Raw genomic sequence first — 23,219 nt, 5'->3', positions numbered from 1 at the left:
TCTGTCTGTATGTATATCTATGTTATATGTTTAGTGTTTATTGTAATGTTGGAACCTGTACCAAGGAGCTGAACTAAAAACTAATTCCAGCAGCTTGGCTGTGTGGTCATTAAAAGAGTCCATCAATCAATCAATCAATCAATCAATCAATCAATCAATCAATCAATCAATCAATCAATCAATCAATCAATCAATCAATCAATCAATCAATCAATCAATCAATCAATCAATCAATCAATCAATCAATCAATCAATCAATCAATCAATCAATCAATCAATCAATCAATCAATCAATCAATCAATCAATCAATCAATCATCTCTGCAGAGGTTAATCCCCAGCCTGCCCACCCCCAGGGGCAAGGCACTAGGGGACAGTCCTCCTGGTACTCATAAGAAGGGCCAACACGACTCTGTAGTAAAGGTAGGCCATGCATGACGTGTATACTGCCAGGGATACGCCAGTGGCTATTTTATTCACCAGTGTCTATAGTCGCCAGCCATGTCTATAATCACCAGCAGAGGGCAGCAGTTTCTATATTCACCAGCTGTGTCTATAATCACCAGCAGAGGGCGGCAGTGTCTATATCCACCAACAGAGCGAAACTGTTTCTATGTTTTCATTTTTTAGTACTATTTTTGTTTAACTTTTTCTATTAAGTAATACTTATATCATGTTGTCTCTATAGCTGGGTGTTGGTTGAATATATGTGACCGTTCAATCTCCTTTGCTTCTATGAATTCGGGGAATTAGGGGATTTAGCCCCGATCTGGCAACCCGTGGTTCCGGAAGCTTGCTTACCAAGCGGAAGTTTCCTCACTGCGTGGATTCGAAGTGAACGTGAGTTTGTTTTTGTTCTCCACCGTTGGCGCTCTGCTGTCTTAACTATCTTTAATATCTTTAGAATCTCTATATCTGAGCTCTCTTCAGTTGATTTACTATCTTGTTGATCTCCTTCCACACGCCATCGTCACCGGGCAGGTGAGCTGAGCTTAAACATCTACTGTCAGTCAGTTAGAATTACGGAATATAAATATAATAAGGTCTGTATATACACACACGTTATATCGTTTGTATATATATATATATATATATATATATATATATATATATATATATATATATATATATATATATATATATATATATATATATATATATATATACTACTGCCTGTATGCATATATACAACTGCCTACATACATACTACAGCCTGTGTAGAGAGAGAGAGAGAGAGAGAGAGAGAGAGAGAGAGAGAGAGAGAGAGAGAGAGAGAGAGAGAGAGAGACTAGTGCCTTAGGTTCAGTGCTACAAGTTTAGGAAGGGATATTAGATTACATTAGATTAAACTTTATTGTCATTGCACAAGTAAGGACAACCAGTACAACTAAATGCAGTTTACATTGAACCAGTAGTGCAATCATTAATCATTAATTGTTTTTCCTTATAGCAGTACTTAAATAAAAAAAATACATAATACACAGATTACAAGTCCATTATGAAAGTGCATAGTGTTCTGAGGAATCAGACAGTCCGTAGTCCATAGGATGCAATATGATCATATAAAGTGCATTGTGGAAGTGCATTAATAAAGTGCATAGTGGTCAGAGGTAGTCAGACAGTTCATAGTCCATGTTCAAAAGTAGAAGGGGGCAGTGGCGGGGGGAGGGCTGGGGCCTTAGTGTTGAGCAGTGTTGTGGTGTTATGAAAGAAGCCGTTTCTGAGCCTGGTGGTTCGACTTCTAAGGCTCCTGTAAAGTCTCCCAGATGGGAGCATGGAGAACAGTCCGTGACTGGGGTGTGTGTGGTCCTTGATGATGTCGTCTGCTCGCCGCAGACACCGGGATGATGATGATGATGAAGGGCCGGGAGTGATCGAGTGCCAATGATTCGAGCAGTTTCACCACTCGCTGTAGGGCTTCCCTGTCAGCCATCGTGCAGCTCCCATACCACACCGTGAAGCACTGGGTGAGGAATGCTCTCAACGGTGCAGCGGTAGAAGTTCCGGAGGATCTGAGGGGAGAGTCCAGCTTTTCTTTATATTTGTTTCCTGAGGAAGAAGAGGCGTTGTTGAGCTCTCTTGATCAGAGTTGAGGTGTTGAGTGACCAGTGCCGTGTTCCAATACCCGTACTTCCATGAGTATACTTAAAGGAAGTACACTATCTGCACTATCCGTACTCTTTTTAGATGCGAGTGCTGTTCCAAATCGAGTACTCTGTGGTGCACTTACCGGAAATGACGATCACGACTGCCGCCGTGGCTCCTCCCCCGCAATAAACATCCCGCTTTGAACGGTGAACTCTTTACGCCTAGCAGCTATAAAAAGCTATAAAAACTACAAAAACTACAAAATGACTATTAATGCAGGCTATGTGGAAAATGCGCCGACTTTGGCTCAGCCTGGCTCCGCCTCTTCCGCTACGTAGCTAAGATGGCTGCCGTTGAGTACGGGGAGTGTCCTTCGATCCACACTTCACGATTAGCCCGTTTTGAGTACGGGTCCTTGAAGTATACTTCTTTTCGCCTGATCTGAATTGGAACGTACTACGTACTCAAATTTTGGCTAGTAAGTACGGACAGTACGGGTATTGGAACACGGCAAGGAGAGGTCTTGTGAAATGGGGATACCCAGGAACTTGAAGCTGGTGACCCGCTCTACTTCGGCCCCGTTGATGTGAACGGGGGTGTGGATGGTTGTCTTTGCTCTCCGGAGGTCGACGATGAGTTCTTTGGTTCTGGCTGTGTTGAGCGCAAGGTTGTTATTTGCGCACCATTAGAGGGTGATTAGTGGAATGCATGAATTCAAGATGCTGGCTTCATCCTCACCTCTACTCTATCTTATATATATATTCATACTGTAGTGATCTACAAACGTAAGCATAAACCAGAGTCGCATTTCATCAGAGCGCCGGTGAAGTTCTGATTCCTGGTGAACAGCGGGTCCTAAAGGAGCATCCGTCCTTCTGAGCTGTGGTTGCCATGGTGATCCTGTGAATCTCTCATCCCTGGGTCTCCTTTTGATTCCTGCTTGACAAGCGAACGGCAAACTTGAAGAAGAGGTTCCTACCTGCGCGTCGACCAGCCTGTTTGACCTTTGGCCTGCGTGTTTGACCTTTGACCCCCCCCGTCCTCCTCAGGGTCATACCATTGACCTGCGTGTTTAACCTTTGATCCGCCTGTCCTCTTCAGGGTTATACCGTTGACCTGCGCGGTTGACCTTTGACCCGCCTGTCCTCTTCAGGGTCATACAGGTGACCTGTGTGTTTGACCTTTGACCCGCCCGACGTCCTCAGGGTCATGGCCTGTCTGGGGGCCGCAGAGCGAGGGGAGGTGGAGGAGAGGGGGCCTGAAGCAGGAGCCTCCCCCCAGGACAAGAGCAGGAAGAGGACCCGGGACCTGGAGGAGGAGCCGGCCGCCAAACGACACGAGGTCAGCCGCTCGCCATGCTAGCACGTCTCCGTGTTGGCACGTCTCCGTGTTGGCACGTCTCCATGTTAGCACGTTAGCACTTCTCATTGTTAGCATGTCAGCAGGTCTCCATGTTAACACGTTAGCACGTCTCCATGTTAGCACGTCTCCTTGTTAGCACGTTGCCATGTTAGTACATCTCCATGTTAGCACGTTAGCACGTCTCCATGTTAGCCCATTAGCCCGTCTCCGTGTTAGCTCGTCTCCATGTTAGCACGTCTCCATGTTAGCCACTTTACTCCCTATCTCACCATGGCTTCTCAGTAACAAAGTGTGTGTGTGTGTGTGTGTGTGTGTGTGTGTGTGTAGTCGGGCCACAGTGTTGAGGTAGCCAGCCACTACAACAAGCTGCAGGAGACCGGGCTGGCGGCTCGCAGCCAGAGCAGAATCTACTACATGAGGAACTTCAACAACTGGCTGAAGAGCGTCCTCATAGGTACTGAACTAACCAGGTCCTCACTAACCAGGTAATCACTTACCAGGTCATCATAGGTACGGCACTAACCAGGTCCTCACTAACCAGGTAATCACTTACCAGGTCATCATAGGTACGGCACTAACGAGGTCCTCATTAACCAGGTCCTCACTAACCAGGTAATCACTTACCAGGTCATCATAGGTACGGCACTAACCAGGTCCTCACTAACCAGGTCCTCACTAACCAGGTCCTCACTAACCAGGTCCTCACTAACCAGGTCCTCATAGGTACTGCACCAACCGGGTCCTCCCTAACCAGGTCCTCACTAACTAGGTAAGCACATACCAGGTCCTAATAGGTACTGCACCAAGCAGGTCCTCACTAACTAGGTAATCACTTACCAGTTCATCATAGGTACTGCACTAACCAGGTCCTCACTAACCAGGTCCTCATAGATACTGCACTAAATGGGTCCTCACAAACCAGGCTCTCACTAACCAGGTCCTCACTAACCAGGTCCTCAATAACCAATAGAATGTAATGCTGTGTTAATCATTAGTTGACCAGTACTCACCCGGTGATGTGTGTTAATCACTAGTTGACTAGTACCAGCACAAACCCGGTGATGTGTGTTAATCACTAGTTGACTAGTACCAGCACAAACCCGGTGATGTGTGTTAATCACTAGTTGACAGTACTAACCAGCTGTAATGCTGTGTGTTAATCACTAGTTGACCAGTACTAACCAGCTGTAATGCTGTGTGTTAATCACTAGTTGACCAGCACTAACCCGGTTATGAGTGTTAATCACTAGTTGACCAGCACTAACCTGGTGATGAGTGTTAATCACTAGTTGACCAGCACTAACCCGGTGATGAGTGTTAATCACTAGTTGACCAGCACTAACCCGGTGATGAGTGTTAATCACTAGTTGACCAGCACTAACCCGGTGATGAGTGTTAATCACTAGTTGACCAGCACTAACCTGGTGATGAGTGATAATCACTAGTTGACCAGTACTAACCCGGTGATGAGTGTTAATCACTAGTTGACCAGCACTAACCCGGTGATGAGTGTTAATCACTAGTTGACCAGCACTAACCCGGTGATGAGTGTTAATCACTAGTTGACCAGCACTAACCTGGTGATGAGTGATAATCACTAGTTGACCAGTACTAACCCGGTGATGAGTGTTAATCACTAGTTGACCAGCACTAACCCGGTGATGAGTGTTAATCACTAGTTGACCAGCACTAACCCGGTGATGAGTGTTAATCACTAGTTGACCAGCACTAACCCGGTGATGTGTGTCAGGGGAGACGTTGCAGCGGGTGCGGACGAGCAGCAGAGACGTGCGGGTCCTGGACCTCGGCTGTGGGAAGGGCGGCGACCTCCTGAAGTGGAAGAAAGGCCACATCAAGCACCTGGTCTGTGCAGGTGAGACCGGGGCCCACGTCACCCGTCAGAGGTCATAGGTCACCTGTCAGAGGTCACCTGTCATCGTTGGTTACCTGTTAAAGGTCAGCTGTCAGAGGTCACCGGTCACCTGTCAGAGGTCACCTGTCACCTGTAAGAGGTCACCTGTCAGAGGTCAGAGGTCATAGGTCACCTGTTGGAGGTCACCTGTCACCATAGGTCACCTGGTATTGCTAGTTATCCTGTGTCCGAGTAGACATATTGCTTGTGATGCTGTGTTTGCGTTGCCAGTAGTGCTGTCAAGCGATTAAAATATTTACTCGTGATTAATCGCATTAATGTCATAGGTAACTCACGATTAATCGCGATTAATCGCAAATTCTTTTTCTATGCTAAATATCCCTTGATTTTTGTGTCCCATAATTCTTCTCATTTTAATTCTCTTATCAACATGGTGAAGTGCATCGGCTTGCCTTGTGCAAATGATTTTTTATTTATTACAACATTGGCATATACTGATCAAAACAGGACAATACAAAAAAAGAGCCTATAGTGCAATTAAACGACTGCTTTGAACAAATGTCATTTGAACATAGCAGTCAGGCTACTGCTTCTTTGTTTTGAGCCAAAGAATTTTATTTTTTTTAATTTTTTTTTATTAAATAAAATAATTGTGTTAATTGCGCGATAATTTTTTTAACGCCGTTAAAATTGGTTTGCGTTAACGCCGTTAATAACGCGTTTAACTGACAGCTCTATTTGCCAGATATCGCTAGTGATGCTGTGTTTGCGTTGCCAGATATCGCTAGTGATGCTGTGTTTGCGTTGCCAGATATCGCTAGTGATGCTGTGTTTGCGTTGCCAGATATTGCTAGTGATGCTCTGTTTGCGTTGCCAGATATTGCCTCTGTCTCGGTGGAACAGTGCCAGAGTCGGTACAAGGACATGACACGGAGGGACTCCCGAAACGACCAAACCTACAGCGCTCAGTTCATCACTGCAGACTGCAGCAAGGTATACATCACATCAGCCTAAGTTAACCTGAATGCTAACCTTTAAGTTAACCTGAATGCTAGCCTTTAAGTTAACCTGAATGCTAGCCTTTAAGTTAGCCTGAATGCTAGCCTTTAAGTTAACCTGAATGCTAGCCTTTAAGTTAACCTGAATGCTAGCCTTTAAGTTGACCTGAATGCTAGCCTTTAAGTTAACCTGAATGCTAGCCTTCATGCTCTCTTCATGCTAGCTTTTAGAGCTAGCATCAGGTGCTGGATGTACTTAGATGGACTCTAGGCTATGGTCCTGACCTTTGACCTCCCAGGAGCTGTTGTCGGAGCAGTTGAAGGAGCCGGGGGAGCAGTTTGACGTGTGCAGCAGTCAGTTCGTCATCCACTACTCGTTTGAGAGCCAGACGCAGGCGGAGACCATGCTGAAGAACGCCTGCGACCACCTGAAGCCCGGGGGCTTCTTCATAGGGACCACGCCAGACGCCTACGAACTAGTGTAAGAAACCCCAACCAACCACTAACCAACACTAACCAACACTAACTAACACTATCCAACACTAACTAACACTTCATAGGGACCACGTCCGACGCCTACAAACTAGTGTAAGAAACCCCAACCAACCACTCACAACACTAACTAACACTAACCAACACTAACTAAAACTAACCAACACTAACTAACACTAACCAACACTAACTAACACTTCATAGGGACCACGCCCGACGCCTACGAACTAGTGTAAGAAACACCAACCAACCACTCACCAACACTAACCAACACTAACTAACACTAACCAACACTAACTAACACTTCATAGGGACCACACCCGACGCCTACGAACTAGTGTAAGTAACACCAACCAACCACTCACCAACACTAAATAACACTAACTAAAACTAACCAACACTAACCAACACTAACTAACACTTCATAGGGACCACGCCCGACGCCTACGAACTAGTGTAAGAAACACCAACCAACCACTCACCAACACTAACTAACACTAACTAAAACTAACCAACACTAACCAACACTAACTAACACTTCATAGGGACCACGCCCGACGCCTACAAACTAGTGTAAGAAACCCCAACCAACCACTCACCAACACTAACTTACCTAACCAACACTAACTTACCTAACCAACACTAACTAACCCGTCATAGGGACCAAGCCCGACGCCAACAAACTAGTGTGAGGAACACTAACCAACACTAACCAACACTAACCACACTAGCTCGTAGGCCCGACGCCTACAAGCTAGTGTGAGGAAGTCACTGCGAACCAACACTATCTACTCACCACTAACCATCACTAACCAACACTAAAAACCACTAAATAACACTAAATAACACTAACTAACTCTAACTAACACTAGCCTCGTCTTCTCTCTCCGCAGTAAACGGGTGGAGGCATCGGACTCCCTGAAGTTCGGTAACGAGGTGTTCCAGGTGACCTTTGACAAGAAGGGGGCGTATCCGCTGTTCGGCTGCCAGTACCACTTCAGCCTGGAGGGCGTGGTCAACGTGCCAGAGTTCCTCGTCTACTTCCCACTGCTAGAAGAGTAAGTACCACCATTACGTCAGTAAGTACCCCCCTGACTGGATCCTGGTTCTGAATAGTAATTGTTGTGGTTGTGGTTCTGACTGGTCCTGGTTCTGATCCTGGTTCTGGTTCTGAACCTGGTTCCGGTTCCGCTCCTGGTTCCTACTGGTTGTGGTTCTGGTTCTGACTGGTACCGCTACTGGTTCTGACTGGTCTGGTCCTGGTTCTGACTTGTCTGGTCCTGGTTCTGCTCCTGGTTCTGACTGGTTGTGTTCCTGGTTCTGACTGGTCTGGTTCTGGTTCTGACTGGTCTGGTCCTGGTTCTGACTGGTCTGGTCCTGGTTCTGACTGGTCTGGTCCTGGTTCTGACTGGTCTGGTTCTGGTTCTGACTGGTCTGGTCCTGGTTCTGACTGGTCTGGTCCTGGTTCTGACCGGTCTGTTCTGGTTCCAGGATGGCGCGGGGCTATGGCATGGAGCTGGTGTTTGTGAAGCGGTTCCAGGAGTTCTTCGAGAAGCACGTGAAGAAAGAAGAACACCGCAGCCTGCTGATGAGGATGATGGCCCTGGAGGTACCTGACCATGACCTCTGACCCTACCTCTGACCCCTGACCCTCCTGACCTTTGACCCTACATCTGACCCTGATCCCTGACCCTACATCTGCCCCTAGCCCTACATCTGACCTCTGACTCTACACCTGACCCCCGACCCTCCTGACCCTGATCCCTGACCCTACATCTGACCCCTGACCCTACATCTGACCCCTGACCCTACATCTGACCCCTGACCCTACATCTGACCCCTGACCCTCCTGACCCTGATCCCTGACCCTACATCTGACCCCTGACCCTACATCTGACCCCTGACCCTACATCTGACCCCTGACCCTACATCTGACCCCTGACCCTCCTGACCCTGACCCTACATCTGACCCCTGACCCTACATCTGACCCCTGACTCTACATCTGACCCCTGACCCTACATCTGATCCCTGACCCTACATCTGACCCCTGACCCTCCTGACCCTGATCCCTGACCCTACATCTGATCCCTGACCCTACATCTGACCATGACTTCTGAACCTACCCTTGTCCCTACACCTGACCCCTACACCTGACCTCCCTGACCCCAGACCTGACCTCTGACCCCAGTGCCAGCAGTAAGGTGGTGACTCCTCCTCTCCTCCTCAGCGGTTCCCAGGGGAGGAGAAGAGCGCGGAGGAGAAGAGCGACCAGTACGCCCACGCAGAGGAGCACCGCAAGGGAGACGCCGACCGGCCGCCCCTGGTACGCCCTCCTCTGGTTCAGCCGCTCTCCGGCCTAGACTGGTGCAGCTTAAACTGGTTTACACCGGCCTAGACTGGTGCAGCTTAAACTGGTTTAGACCAGCCTAGACTGGTGCAGCTTAAACTGGTTTACACCGGCCTAGACTGGTGCAGCTTAAACTGGTTTACACCGGCTTAGACTGGTGCAGCTTAAACTGGTTTACACCGGCCTAGACTGGTGCAGCTTAAACTGGTTTACACCGGCTTAGACTGGTGCAGGCTCAAATGGTTTACAAGGGGCTTGACTGCAGAAGGCTCAACTGGTTTACTCCGGCCTAGACTGGTCCAGGTTAAACTGGTTTACACGGGCCTAGACTGGTGCAACTGGTCAACTGGCTTACTCCGGCCCAGACTGGTCCAGGTTAAACTGGTTTACCCTGGCCTAGACTGGTGCAGGCTCGGTTCAAGAGATTAATAGTGGTGTAAATTGGTGTAGGCTAGTTTAATCTGGTTTGTGCTGGTTTAAACAGTACCGATAAAGGCTAGGTTTATCTGTACTGGTCTGTTAACTGGTTTCTGTCTGGCTGTTCTCCACAGGGAACATTGAGCCGCTCGGAGTGGGAGGCAGCAAGTAAGACTCCACCTCCTCCACCTCTCCTCCACCTGCTCCTTCTCCACCTCTCCTCCGCCTGCTCCTTCTACACCTCCTCCACCTGCTCCTTCTACACCTCCTCCACCTGCTCCTTCTACACCTCTCCTCCGCCTGCTCCTTCTACACCTCTCCTCCACCTGCTCCTTCTACACCTCTCCTCCACCTGCTCCTTCTCCTCCACCTGCTCCTTCTCCTTCTCCTCCACCTGCTCCTTCTACACCTCTTCCACCTGCTCCTTCTCCACCTCTCCTCCACATTCTCCTTCTACACCTCCTCCACCTGCTCCTTCTACTCCTCCTCTACTTCTGCTCCACTTCTTCACCTCTCCTCCACCTGCTCCTCAACCTCCTCTTTCACCGCTCCACCTCCTCCTCCTCTACCTTCTCCACCTCCTCAACCTCTTCCTCACCTCTTCTCCACACATACATCGGGTGTTTTCATTATGACTGCTTCTCTCTCACTAACCCTCTCTCACTAATCCTCTCTCATAATCCTCTCTAACTAACCCTCTCACTAATCCCCACTCACTAATCCCCACTCACTAACCCCCTCTCACCAATCCTCTCTCACTAACCCTCTCTCACTAACCCTCTCTCACTAACCCTCTCTCACTAACCCTCTCTCACTAACCCTCTCTCACTAATCCTCTCTAACGAACCCACTCACTAACCCCCTCTAACTAACCCTCTCACTAACCCCCTCTCACTAATCCCCACTCACTAACCCCCTCTCACCAATCCTCTCACTAACCCTCTCTCACTAACCCTCTCTCACCAACCCCCTCTAACTAACCCTCTCTAACTACCCTCTCTCCTCACTCCAGGTATCTACCTGGTCTTTGCGTTCCGGAAGAAGTCCTAGTTGCAGGCCGGTGTGTTTGAGGGACCTTTGGGAGAGGCGCTGCTTATGTTGTCACTTGTTTCTGTTTGTATTAAAGATGAGTCCGACCAACTCTGCTCTCTAGTCATCAATGACCTCCCTCATGACCCAGCTCTTTATCGGGACAGAAACTACAAATGTAGAAGCTAACCTTCATATTGTAAAAGCTGACTTCCATAATGTAGAAGCTGACCTTCACATTGTAGAGCGAACCTTCATAGCTAACCTTTATATTGTAGAAGTTATACTTGGTATTGCAGTTGCCAACAAGTATTGAATATACACTAATACTTCTCATAAAATAAGAGACTGGGATGTGTGTATGTACTAATACTAACTGTAGTAACACTAGTGTATATTTATATTATTTATATTTATTTATAAAAAAAAACAGGTCTGACAAAAGGGCAGCTTTCCCATTGAAAGCTGCCATTTTGTCAGCCGTGTTTTTTATATCGTTAGAACATAGTGTATTTATGCTATACCATAAGCATCAGTATGCTATTATGATCACATGAGCTACGTGACCGTAGAGTACGGATCTCTCTCATTGGACGGGAATCTGCTGACGCTAGGAGGGGCGTGGTCTCTTAGCGGAAGGACGTCTCCTGGTCAGCTGACTGACATCACGAGTCTGTTGACTGGCATCACGTGACCACGGCTCTGCCAGTCACAACAGACATGGCGGCCGCCGCCCGTGGAGTATTGCTCCTCTCTCTCTTAGTTCTGCTGCTGAACGCGACGTTCTGCAGCGGCGACACGTACAGGAGACAGGTAGACCATCAATATATATAGGTCCTCCGGGTTTTATACATCAGATATTGCATCTTTATATAACATAACCCTGACCTAGCCAACTCTCTCTCTCTCTCTCTCTCTTTTATTTATATATTTATATGAGATATAGATGTGTATGTATGTATAAACTACATGAGATGTGAGTAATGTCTGTGGTTCTCCGGGTCGAGGAGAGTGGTGAGGTCCCACCATGAGCCCCACAGACACACTACCACATTGCTGTACACACTACAGTATTACTGTGATAGTTTAGTAGTTATTGTTTACAGGTGATTCATTCCCTTGTAGCGGCCTTATGACTTCATAGAAACAGGAGTTGATATGAAGCACTAAACAGATACTAGTAGGGTGTAATATCTGTTGTTTGTGTTTACCTGCATATTGTGATAGCTCAGTAAAGGTGTGTGCGTGTGTTTGTGCGTGTTTGTGTGTGTAGTTGTCTCTGGAGTTGAACCCGGGTCTCAACTCTTCCGTCTCCCCGCTCCCCCCGGGCATCAACCTCGTCCACATCCGGTCGCTAGGCGACGGGGACACTCTGCACTTCCTGTTGTGTAACCAAGGACCACCGACCCTCCTCATCGTCCACACCAACAGCACCTCCTCCTCCGTCCAGGTCCCGCCTCCTCCTACCTGCTCCTTAATGACCTGCCCCATTACAGTCTAACCCCTACCTGCTCCTTAATGACCCGTCTCTGTACTGTCTAACCCCTACCTGCTCCTTAATGACCTGTCTCTGTGCTGTCTAACCCCTACCTGCTCCTTAATGACCTGTCTCTGTACTGTCTAACCCCTACCTGCTCCTTAATGACCTGTCTCTGTACTGTCTAACCCCTACCTGCTCCTTAATGACCTGTCTCTGTACTGTCTAACCCCTACCTGCTCCTTAATGACCTGTCTCTGTAATGTGTAGCCCCTACCTGCTCCTTAATGACCTGTCTCTGTACTGTCTAACCCCTACCTCCTCCTTAATGACCCGTCTCTGTACTGTCTAACCCCTACCTGCTCCTTAATGACCCGTCTCTGTACTGTCTAACCCCTACCTGCTCCTTAATGACCTGTCTCTGTAACCCCTACCTGCTCCTTAATGACCCGTCTCTGTGCTGTCTAACCCCTACCTGCTCCTTAATGACCCGTCTCTGTACTGTCTAACCCCTACCTCCTCCTTAATGACCCGTCTCTGTGCTGTCTAACCCCTACCTGCTCCTTAATGACCCGTCTCTGTACTGTCTAACCCCTACCTGCTCCTTAATGTCCTGTCTCTGTACTGTCTAACCCCTACCTGCTCCTTTATGACCTGTCTCTGTACTGTCTAACCCCTACCTGCTCCTTAATGACCTGTCTCTGTACTGTCTAACCCCTACCTGCTCCTTAATGACCTGTCTCTGTACTGTCTAACCCCTACCTGCTCCTTGATGACCTGTCTCTGTACTGTCTAACCCCTACCTGCTCCTTAATGACCTGTCTCTGTACTGTCTAACCCCTACCTGCTCCTTAATGACCTGTCTCTGTACTGTCTAACCCCTACCTGCTCCTTAATGTCCTGTCTCTGTACTGTCTAACCCCTACCTGCTCCTTAATGACCTGCCTCTGTACTGTCTAACCCCTACCTGCTCCTTAATGACCTGTCTCTGTACTGTCTAACCCCTACCTGCTCCTTAATGACCTGTCTCTGTACTGTCTACCCCTACCTGCTCCTTAATGACCTGTTTCTGTACTGTCTAACCCTTACCTTCTCAATGCTATTCCAGGTGGACTGGCCAGCCTTCCTGTCTGGTAACAACAGCGGGAGCCTGCGGGTGGAGCCAGAGAACTCTGTCCTCCACAGCAACGCTCTGGTCTTAGTCAGGGTAAGTGGACCTAGCTAACCCTGACCTAGCTAACCCTGACCTAGCTAACCCTGACCTCGCGAACCTTGACCTAGCTAACCCTGACCTAGCTGACCTTGACCTAGCTAATCCTAACCTAGCTAACCCTGACCTAGCTAACCCTGACCTAGCTGACCCTGACCTAGTTAACCCTGACCTAGCTAACCTTGACCTAGCTAATCCTAACCTAGCTAACCCTGACCTAGCTAACCCTGACCTAGCTAACCCTGACCTAGCTGACCCTGACCTAATTAACCCTGACCTAGTTAACCCTGACCTAGCTGACCCTGACCTAGCTGACCCTGACCTAGTTAACCCCTGACCTAGCTAACCCTGACCTAGTTAACCCCTGACCTAGCTAACCCTGACCTAGCTAACCCTATCTCCTCTCTCTCTAGCTCTGGGAGTACGATGACCTCAACGACACGGCCGACCCCCAGACGGTCCCCCCCTCCAGCTTCCTGCCTCCGTACGAGCTGAGCCGCTTCCAGTGGGGGCCGCTGAACAGCAGCACCCTGGACCCCCAGGGGCCGGGGGGCCCCGAGGCCCGGCTCTGTGGGGGCGACGGGTCCCCGGCCTTCAGCCAGGGGGAGCTCTGCCTCCAGGTCCGACCTCTGACCTCTGGATACACATCCTGACCTCTGACCTCTGAATATGACCTGACCTCTTGATACACATCCTGACCTCTGACCTCTGGATACACATCCTGTAATGAGAGACTGTGACCTCTGACATTTAGAAGTGATAGTGGTGAGCATGTTACTGAGTTGACCTCTGACCTTTAGAAGTGGTTGTGGTTAGCATGTTAGTGAGATGACCTCTGACCTGGGTCAGTTCTTCACAACAATGTCATATCATGAACCTGGCTCTGATCTCCCCGACCTCTGACCTCTGACCCCTGTCTCCAGCTGTCGACGTTCGGGTCGGGGGGCCGGGCGGCGGGCTGGCCCGGGCTGCTCCACAGCGCTAACTCCTCCCAGCTGGGGTTCTGGCTGCAGGGGGTCCGGCCGCGGGCCGACCGCGCCCGCTTCCTGCTGGAGCTGCAGGGCCTGGGCCGACCCCACGGCCCCGGGAGGGTGGAGGTCAGGAGGTCCATCGACGACGAGTACAGCCCCTCCATCTTCACCGTAAGGACGAAGGGTCGCTGTGATAGAGGACGGACTGTAGCTGTGATAGAGGACAGACTGTAGCTGTGATAGAGGACAGACTGTAGCTGTGATAAAGGACAGACTGTAGCTGTGATAGAGGACAGACTGTAGCTGTGATAGAGGACAGACTGTAGCTGTGATAGAGGACAGACTGTAGCTGTGATAGAGGACAGACTGTAGCTGTGATAGAGGACAGACTGTAGCTGTGATAGAGGACAGACTGTAGCTGTGATAGAGGACAGACTGTAGCTGTGATAGAGGACAGACTGTAGCTGTGATAGAGGACAGACTGTAGCTGTGATAGAGGACAGACTGTAGCTGTGATAGAGGACAGACTGTAGCTGTGATAGAGGACAGACTGTAGCTGTGATAAAGGACAGAGTGTAGCTGTGATAGAGGACAGACTGTAGCTGTGATAGAGGACAGACCGTGATAGAGGACAGAGTGTAGCTGTGATAGAGGACAGACTGTAGCTGTGATAGAGGACAGAGTGTAGCTGTGATAGAGGACAGACTGTAGCTGTGATAGAGGACAGACCGTGATAGAGGACAGACTGTAGCTGTGATAGAGGACAGACTGTAGCCGTGATAGAGGACAGAGTGTAGCTGTGATAGAGGACAGACTGTAGCTGTGATAGAGGACAGACTGTAGCTGTGATAAAGGACAGACTGTAGCTGTGATAGAGGACAGACTGTAGCTGTGATAGAGGACAGACTGTAGCTGTGATAGAGGACAGACTGTAGCTGTGGTCCGTCTCCTCCCAGTCCTCCCAGTAGCTGTGGTCCGTCTCCTCCCAGTCCTCCCAGTAGCTGTGGTCCGTCTCCTCCCAGTCCTCCCAGTAGCTGTGGTCTGTCTCCTCCCAGGTGTCCCAGTGGCTGGCCACGCCCCCCGACCAGTCCTCCCCGGTCCTGGGGTTCGTCCAGTGGCGCCCCGTGGCGTACCGCCGGCCGCAGCCCGAGTTCAGCGACACCACGCCCTGCCACCACAGCGCGCCAGCGGCGGTGGAGGCGGCGGCCTCGGGGCTGGGGCCGGCCTTCTACGGGGCGGAGGCCGAGGCCAGCGGCCTCAACATCAGCTTCGGCCAGCCAGGGGAGCCCGCCTACAACACCACCCAGTACCTGAGCTGGTAGGTGGAGCCTCCTATAGCACCACCCAGTACCTGAGCTGGTAGGTGGAGCCCTCCTACAACACCACCTAGTACCTGAGCTGGTAGGTGGAGCCTCCTACAACACCACCCAGTACCTGAGCTGGTAGGTGGAGCCCTCCTACAACACCACCTAGTACCTGAGCTGGTAGGTGGAGCCTCCTATAGCACCACCCAGTACCTGAGCTGGTAGGTGGAGCCTCCTATAGCACCACCCAGTACCTGAGCTGGTAGGTGGAGCCCCCTATAGCACCACCCAGTACCTGAGCTGGTAGGTGGAGCCTCCTATAGCACCACCCAGTACCTGAGCTGGTAGGTGGAGCCTCCTATAGCACCACCCAGTACCTGAGCTGGTAGGTGGAGCCTCCTATAGCACCACCCAGTACCTGAGCTGGTAGGTGGAGCCTCCTATAGCACCACCCAGTACCTGAGCTGGTAGGTGGAGCCTCCTATAGCACCACCCAGTACCTGAGCTGGTAGGTGGAGCCTCCTATAGCACCACCCAGTACCTGAGCTGGTAGGTGGAGCCCCCTATAGCACCACCCAGTACCTGAGCTGGTAGGTGGAGCCCCCTATAGCACCACCCAGTACCTGAGCTGGTAGGTGGAGCCCCCTATAACACCACCCAGTACCTGAGCTGGTAGGTGGAGCCCCCTATAGCACCACCCAGTACCTGAGCTGGTAGGTGGAGCCTCCTATAGCACCACCCAGTACCTGAGCTGGTAGGTGGAGCCTGCTATAGCACCACCCAGTACCTGAGCTGGTAGGTGGAGCCTCCTATAGCACCACCCAGTACCTGAGCTGGTAGGTGGAGCCTCCTATAGCACCACCCAGTACCTGAGCTGGTAGGTGGAGCCCCCTATAACACCACCCAGTACCTGAGCTGGTAGGTGGAGCCCCCTATAGCACCACCCAGTACCTGAGCTGGTAGGTGGAGCCTCCTATAGCACCACCCAGTACCTGAGCTGGTAGGTGGAGCCCCCTATAACACCACCCAGTACCTGAGCTGGTAGGTGGAGCCCCCTATAGCACCACCCAGTACCTGAGCTGGTAGGTGGAGCCTCCTATAGCACCACCCAGTACCTGAGCTGGTAGGTGGAGCCCCCTATAGCACCACCCAGTACCTGAGCTGGTAGGTGGAGCCTCCTATAGCACCACCCAGTACCTGAGCTGGTAGGTGGAGCCTCCTATAGCACCACCCAGTACCTGAGCTGGTAGGTGGAGCCTCCTATAGCACCACCCAGTACCTGAGCTGGTAGGTGGAGCCAGGAGTGATTCTGAGGAGTGCCGTGTGTTTCAGGACGGTGCTGGCTGGCGTCGGGGCCCCCCCGGCGGACTCCTTCTCCCCCCTGGTCATCTGCATCATGGCCGTGGGCCTCGGGACCCCCCTGCTGCTCCTGCTGCTGGGCGGGGTCTTCGTCTGCGTCAGGAAGCACCGCCTGGCCGAGGGGCAGGCCTACCGGCCAATCAACTAGCACCACCGCCTGGCCGAGGGGCAGGGCTACCGGCCAATCAACTAGGACCACCGCCTGGCCGAGGGGCAGGGCTACCGGCCAATCAACTAGCACCACCGCCTGGCCGAGTGGCAGGGCTACCGGCCAATCAACTAGGACCACCGCCTGGCCGAGTGGCAGGGCTACCGGCCAATCAACTAGGACCACCGCCTGGCCGAGTGGCAGGGCTACCGGCCAATCAGCTTGGACCACCGCCTGGCCGAGTGGCAGGGCTACCGGCCAATCAACTAGGACCACTGTCTCTGAGGCCTCAGAAGGGACTTTAAACGCTCTGGTTGGAGTTTGAATCCTCAGGTGCCTTGCTCAAGGGCTTGTTCTACTGTAGGACATTGAACTTGTTTTTACTCCTGCATTTTCTGTATAAAACACAATTTTTATTGCAATTTTCTCCAACTGTTGAACAATTTCTTCCATGATTATTGAAATTGAATTATTGTTTGTTTCTGTCATTGTTGTACAAAGCTTTGTGTTTTACAAATGGCATTATTGAATTGAATTGGAACTGAATGGAATTACAAATAAACCCTGAATCTAACTGGGAAAGTGTTGTCTAGACCTAACCAGTAGTTATGTTACTTAAACCTAAACAGTAGTTATGTTACTTAAACCTAACCAGTAGTTATGTTGTCTACACCTAACCAGTATTTGTGTCTTTTTAAACCTAACCAGTAGTAATGTTGTTAAACCTAACCAGAAGTTGTGTTGTCTTAACCTAACCAGTAGTTGTGTTGCCTAAACCTAACCAGGAAAGGGTTGTCTAAACCTTACCAGTAGTTGTGTTGTTGTTGTTGTTGTCGCACATCGTGACGTCACTCTGACCCGTACACTTCCAGCATCACCCAAGATGGCGGCCGTAGAGAGCGGAGAGAAGGATCATTGGAGCGAAAGTATTAAATATGTCCTATAATACAATAGTACAGTGGTAGTTCTGGTCAAAAACAACAACCCGAGGTAGTGTCATTGGAGATACTGTTCTTATATTGTATAAAATACGGATTTTATTGAGCCTTTAAAGAACATATCGTTCAGTCGCCACTGATCGACCGCGGAGCCCCAAGCTACTGGTGGGTATTAGAGCAAGATGTACTTAAATACATGTACCTATTAGACTAGTAGTATACTGTTCCTGTACGTATTAGACAAGCATTATAGCAGTCTAGCAGTCTGGTAGCTGTTGTGCGAGCAGTCTGATGGCTGTTGTGCTAGCAGTCTGGTAGCTGTTATGCTAGCGATATAGCAGTCTGGTAGCTGTTGTGCTAGCAGTATACTGAGTAGTATCATGTATATTAATTGTATAATGACTATTTTTACATAAGGACAGTATAACTGGAGGAAGGAGACGTGAGTGAGCTGGTCCAGCAGCTAACTGATGCTAGCTTGTGTTTGTTTTTCTCCCAGTGTCGTCACTGTGAAACCACTACACTCTAAACTACACTACACTCCACACTCTAAACTCTCCACATCACACTCTAGGCAACAACACAACTACACACTACACTCTACAAACAGGTATACTCTGCGGCACGCTCCTCCAAACAACACAGCCCTCTACTCCACACACGTCTTCAGTCTACACCCCCCCCAGGGGGGCGGTCAGGCAGGGTGGCCGCGCGGCTGGCTGCGTGGAGGGCCGGGCTGATGGAGAGCGACTGCCGGATCCCGATGGCGTGTTTCAGACCGCGGGCCCTGGCTCTGCACGCCCTCTTCTGGGGCCTGGTGTCTCTCAGGTGAGCGGTGGTGGGGCCGATATATCGGGCCGATGCGCGGCTGCTGCGTTCGCCGATAATATACTACACTTTATATAATATATTATAGGTTATATACTAAACTTTACAATGTACATTATACTACACTTTCCATTATATATTATAGATACAACTACGCTGAGTTTTTTCCCAGCATGATTTATAGACAAGACAGTTCAAAAAATGTTCCTGTTTTAAATTGAGACTTGTAACATTTGTTATCATAATTGTGTCATTTTTATGATGTAAATTGAGGGAGCGAAAGCAGTATCGCCTCAAGAAAATCGTCCGCTCCATATCGGTCATCGGCTCAGACTGATGTCTCACTTGGGCCAATCCCTAGTGAGAGGTGGCTCTGAGGGTCTGGTGTGTGTGATGATTCACGGCCCGGAGGTTTTTAAGAACAATGTTTTGCTTTTGCGTTTTGAAGAATGTATTGCGTCCACATGACCGCGACGATGGTCATGTAGCTATGGCAGGTCAGTGTGTGGAGGGAAACCTTCCTGTTGAAAGATTTTGTGTGTGTGTTTGTGTCCTGTTTTTAAAAAGCTGAATGTGTGTTTCAGAGTGTTTGGGGCCAGTCTCCTGAGTGAAGAGAAGACCGCAGGTAAACATCTCCTCACTTCACCTACAAGACATAGTAGGTGTTCTACTTTATACATACACTCAGCCTGTTGATGAGGATGAAAGCATGTGACTCAGTCTCGCTCGCTCTCTCTCTCTCTCTCTCTCGCTCTCTCTCTCAGCTACCAGGGCCTCGGACGCCCCCTGCTGGCAGCTGGAGGACTTTGTGGTGACGGTCGAGTGTTCTCAGTGCAGCACCGTAAGTTCTGTGTGTGGTCAAACCTCTACTTATGTGTGTAGATGTTTGTGTGTTTGTATTGATGTGTGTGTTTGTATAATGTATTGATGTGTGTGTGTGTGTGTTTGTAGAAGCCCTGGGCGGCCTGTGAGCAGACGGGCTACGTGGAGACGGTGAACTGCTCCAAGTCCAACAGAGAGGAGTACAAGAGGTGAGGACCATTCGTTACCCTGGTTTCAGGGGGCTGGGATGATGATGATGTCATCGTTACCCAGGGGGCTGGGATGATGATGATGTCATATTGTATATTGATGTATAATAATAGTGTATATGGTGTATATTAGTATATAGTGTATTATATTAGTGTATAGTGTACCAGCTCATCTCGCCTCGACTCGGCCCTCCTTTTTTTGCGTTTCGATCGCCAAAATGAGGTACCTGGTACCTGCTGCCTGGTACTTTTTTATTCTGACCTCCGTCGAGGTTCCCAGAGAGCTGATCTGATCCTTTTGTGTGACGTAAACAGGCTGCTGGCCACTGATTGGCCAGCGTGACGCCACTGGACGAATAACGATGAGCGCGGCGTCTAAGCCTGATACCTGACCTGGTGTATTATATTAGTATATACTAATATAATACACTGTATAGTATAATACACCAACATACACTAATGTACTATAGTAGTGTATGTCAGTGTATTATACTATGTGGTGTGTTATATTAGTATCTATACTAGTACCTGGTGACCATAGTAGTGTATCTGGGTGTATTATATTAGTATATACTAGTACCTGGTGACCATAGCGGTGTGTGGGTGTGTTATACTAGTATATACTAGTACCTGGTGACCATAGCGGTGTGTGGGTGTGTTATACTAGTATATACTAGTACCTGGTGACCATAGCGGTGTGTGGGTGTTATACTAGTATATACTAGTACCTGGTGACCATAGCGGTGTGTTATACTAGTACCTGGTGACCATAGCGGTGTGTGGGTGTGTTATACTAGTACCTGGTGACCATAGCGGTGTGTGGGTGTGTTATACTAGTATATACTAGTACCTGGTGACCATAGCGGTGTGTGGGTGTGTTATACTAGTATATACTAGTACCTGGTGACCATAGCGGTGTGTGGGTGTGTTATACTAGTACCTGGTGACCATAGCGGTGTGTTGGTGTGTTATACTAGTATATACTAGTACCTGGTGACCATAGCGGTGTGTGGATGTGTGCTGCCCCCCCCAGCTGTCGCTCGGCCCTGATGGAGGAGGTGCTGTTCTGGAGGATGGAGGGGGTGGTGCTGGGCCTCATGGTGCTGCTGGCGCTGGTGGTGGTCGCCCGCCAGCGGTCCCTGGACCGCCTCGCCTCCGAGAAGGTCCGCCGGCAGATAGAGTCCATCTAGAGGACCGGGAACCGGACCTGGACCAGAGCCAGGACCAGGACCGGGAACCTGGACCCGACCAGAGCCAGGACCAGGACCGGGAACCTGGACCCGACCTGAGCCAGGACCAGGACCGGGAACCTGGACCCGGACCTGGACCAGAGCCAGGACCAGCACCGGGAACCGGGACCAGGACCTGGACCAGAGCCAGGACCCAGACCAGGACCCGGACCTGGACCAGAGGCAGGACCAGGACCGGGAACCCGACCTGACCTGACCTGGATCCAGACCGGGACCTGAACCTGGACCCGGACCTGAACCTGGATCAGGACCTGGACCTGGACCTGGATCAGGACCCAGACCTGGATAAGGACCTGAACCCGGACATTGACCTGGACCAGGATCAGGACCTTGATCAGGACCTCGATCAGGACCTCGATCCGGACCTTGATCAGGACCTTGATTAGGGGTTCTGGACTTCTGGAGGGGTCTGGACAGATTGAACTACTACTTGCTGTGAACAGACCGGTCTATAGACTGAGGAGGACTCTGAGCAGACCGGTCTATAGACTGAGGACAAGGTCCGGTCTGGTGGTTCTGCACCACCTTTACCCCCTGCAGGTCTGCCCCCCTCGTGGTTTTCTTCAAAGCACATTAAACCGACAGTATTCCCATGCATCCTTTGCCGTCTTTAGTCCAGAACTAGTATACGACTGGTCCCTAGGTCTGGTCTAGTCCAGGTCTCGTACCAGTTCTAGGTTACCGCTTCACGTCCACTGGTCCAGCGGTAACTAAGGGGTGAGGGCCGTTGGTGTTGAGGAGTCGACACTCACTGGTTACTCACACTACTAACTCACTACTAACTCACTGTTAACTCACTATGTGCGTTAACAGTGAGTTAGTTAGATTCATCGCGGCGTACGTCTTCAAACCATTCTGCCGTCGACTGCTTCTGGGAATTTTATGCAAAAATAAAGAATCAAAGTTTTATAACATGTCAAAGTAGTTAAGTTGTGGTTTGTTTATCTTTACATCTGTACATGGATTACACCTGTTCTTTGCATTCGTTTTTTTTGCACTCTTCTGGTTTACACCTGTACATTTTACTGGTTTATCTTTACACCTGTAACCTATACTGGTTTAAACCTGTGCATTATACTGGTTGAACTTTATGTCCGTACACTATACTGGTTTCACTATACCATTTATTCTAAACTGGATTACACCTGTAGTCTGTGGGTCTTGTTTAAATTGGGTGCAAAGTTACCAACGCCCTAGTTTATTCAATCATAATATCATTTATTACATCTAACAGTCTATAATCAATCATAAAATCAATTTATTACATCTAACAGTCTATTATCAATCATAAACTATCGTTATCACATCTAACACGTCTAATCAAATATTTGCAGGTGTGCGTGTGACATCAGAGGAAGCTCCTTATATAGAGATGCGGATCATGCGGTGCTGTGATGACATCACAGGGAACTCCTTATAAAGACGTGTGAGCAGCGCGAGGCTCGGGGGCAGCGACAGGTCTGACCGGGACTCGAACCCCCAGACCTCCGCCGTAGCGACGCGGACCCACCGGGACTGGAGCAGAACTTATCCGAGTTGCACTGAGGGGGAGAGAGAGAGAGATAGTATCGGGTCTGTTTTTAGGTATCAGTAGTATTATCGGGTCTGTTTAGTAGTTCCCAGTAGTATTATCGGGTCTTTTAGTTGTTCCCAGTAGTATTATCGGGTCTGTTTAGTAGTTCCCAGTAGTATTATCGGGTCTTTTAGTTGTTCCCAGTAGTATTATCGGGTCTGTTAGTTGTTCTCGGTAGTATTATTGGGTCTGTTAGTTGTTCCCAGTAGTATTATCGGGTCTGTTAGTTGTTCCCAGTAGTATTATCGGGTCTGTTAGTTGTTCCCAGTAGTATTATCGGGTCTGTTATTAGTTCTCACTAGTATTATCGGGTCTGTTAGTAGTTCTCCCTAGTATTTATCAGGTCTGTTAGTAGTTCTCAGTAGTATTATCGGGTCTGTTATTAGTTCTCAGTAGTATTATCGGGTCTGTTTGTAGTTCTCCCTAGTATTATCTAGTAGTTCTCAGTAGTATTATCGGGTCTGTTAGTTGTTCTCAGTAGTATTATTGGGTCTGTTAGTTGTTCCCAGTAGTATTATCGGGTC

General features: G+C 49.5%; 3 protein-coding genes and 1 long non-coding RNA gene across 7 annotated transcripts; 3 read left to right on the top strand and 1 right to left on the bottom strand.

Annotated features, from left to right (window-relative positions):
• Positions 1-740: 740 nt before the first annotated feature.
• Positions 741-10,720, top strand: rnmt (RNA (guanine-7-) methyltransferase). 3 transcript variants are annotated; one of them, XM_030346671.1, is made up of 11 exons: positions 741-839; positions 3,293-3,428; positions 3,777-3,903; positions 5,200-5,322; positions 6,200-6,315; positions 6,620-6,801; positions 7,706-7,870; positions 8,304-8,421; positions 9,041-9,136; positions 9,712-9,745; positions 10,590-10,720. In XM_030346671.1, the coding sequence occupies exons 2-11, from the start codon at positions 3,297-3,299 to the stop codon at positions 10,625-10,627; spliced, it is 1,131 nt and encodes a 376-aa protein (XP_030202531.1). In that variant the 5' UTR covers positions 741-839; positions 3,293-3,296; the 3' UTR covers positions 10,628-10,720. The 3 variants fall into 3 exon arrangements, with proteins under 3 accessions (XP_030202531.1, XP_030202529.1, XP_030202530.1); XM_030346669.1 differs by having other exon boundaries at positions 822-980; XM_030346670.1 differs by lacking the exon at positions 741-839 and adding an exon at positions 1,836-1,966.
• Positions 10,721-11,265: 545 nt separating this feature from the next.
• glmp (glycosylated lysosomal membrane protein) lies at positions 11,266-17,657 on the top strand. Its single transcript, XM_030346641.1, has 7 exons — positions 11,266-11,419; positions 11,880-12,056; positions 13,192-13,290; positions 13,707-13,913; positions 14,217-14,435; positions 15,320-15,582; positions 16,901-17,657. Exons 1-7 carry the CDS (start codon positions 11,327-11,329, stop codon positions 17,073-17,075), a joined length of 1,233 nt encoding a protein of 410 aa, XP_030202501.1. The 5' UTR covers positions 11,266-11,326; the 3' UTR covers positions 17,076-17,657.
• Positions 17,658-17,919: 262 nt separating this feature from the next.
• jtb (jumping translocation breakpoint) lies at positions 17,920-22,043 on the top strand. 2 transcript variants are annotated; one of them, XM_030346744.1, is made up of 6 exons: positions 17,920-18,178; positions 18,513-18,841; positions 19,426-19,466; positions 19,606-19,682; positions 19,793-19,872; positions 20,906-22,043. In XM_030346744.1, the coding sequence occupies exons 2-6, from the start codon at positions 18,753-18,755 to the stop codon at positions 21,060-21,062; spliced, it is 444 nt and encodes a 147-aa protein (XP_030202604.1). In that variant the 5' UTR covers positions 17,920-18,178; positions 18,513-18,752; the 3' UTR covers positions 21,063-22,043. The 2 variants fall into 2 exon arrangements, with proteins under 2 accessions (XP_030202604.1, XP_030202603.1); XM_030346743.1 differs by having other exon boundaries at positions 19,426-19,499.
• Positions 20,446-20,801, bottom strand: LOC115535498 (uncharacterized). The gene is made up of 2 exons (XR_003974505.1): positions 20,723-20,801; positions 20,446-20,672 (listed from the first exon to the last, which is right to left on the bottom strand). It is a non-coding gene; the product is annotated as an uncharacterized LOC115535498 (long non-coding RNA).
• Positions 22,044-23,219: the final 1,176 nt, after the last annotated feature.

This window comes from Gadus morhua, chromosome 22 (genome assembly GCF_902167405.1).
Source record: "Gadus morhua chromosome 22, gadMor3.0, whole genome shotgun sequence".
In the NCBI taxonomy this organism is placed as follows: Eukaryota; Metazoa; Chordata; class Actinopteri; order Gadiformes; family Gadidae; genus Gadus; species Gadus morhua.
This window is presented reverse-complemented; position numbering and strand designations above follow the sequence as displayed.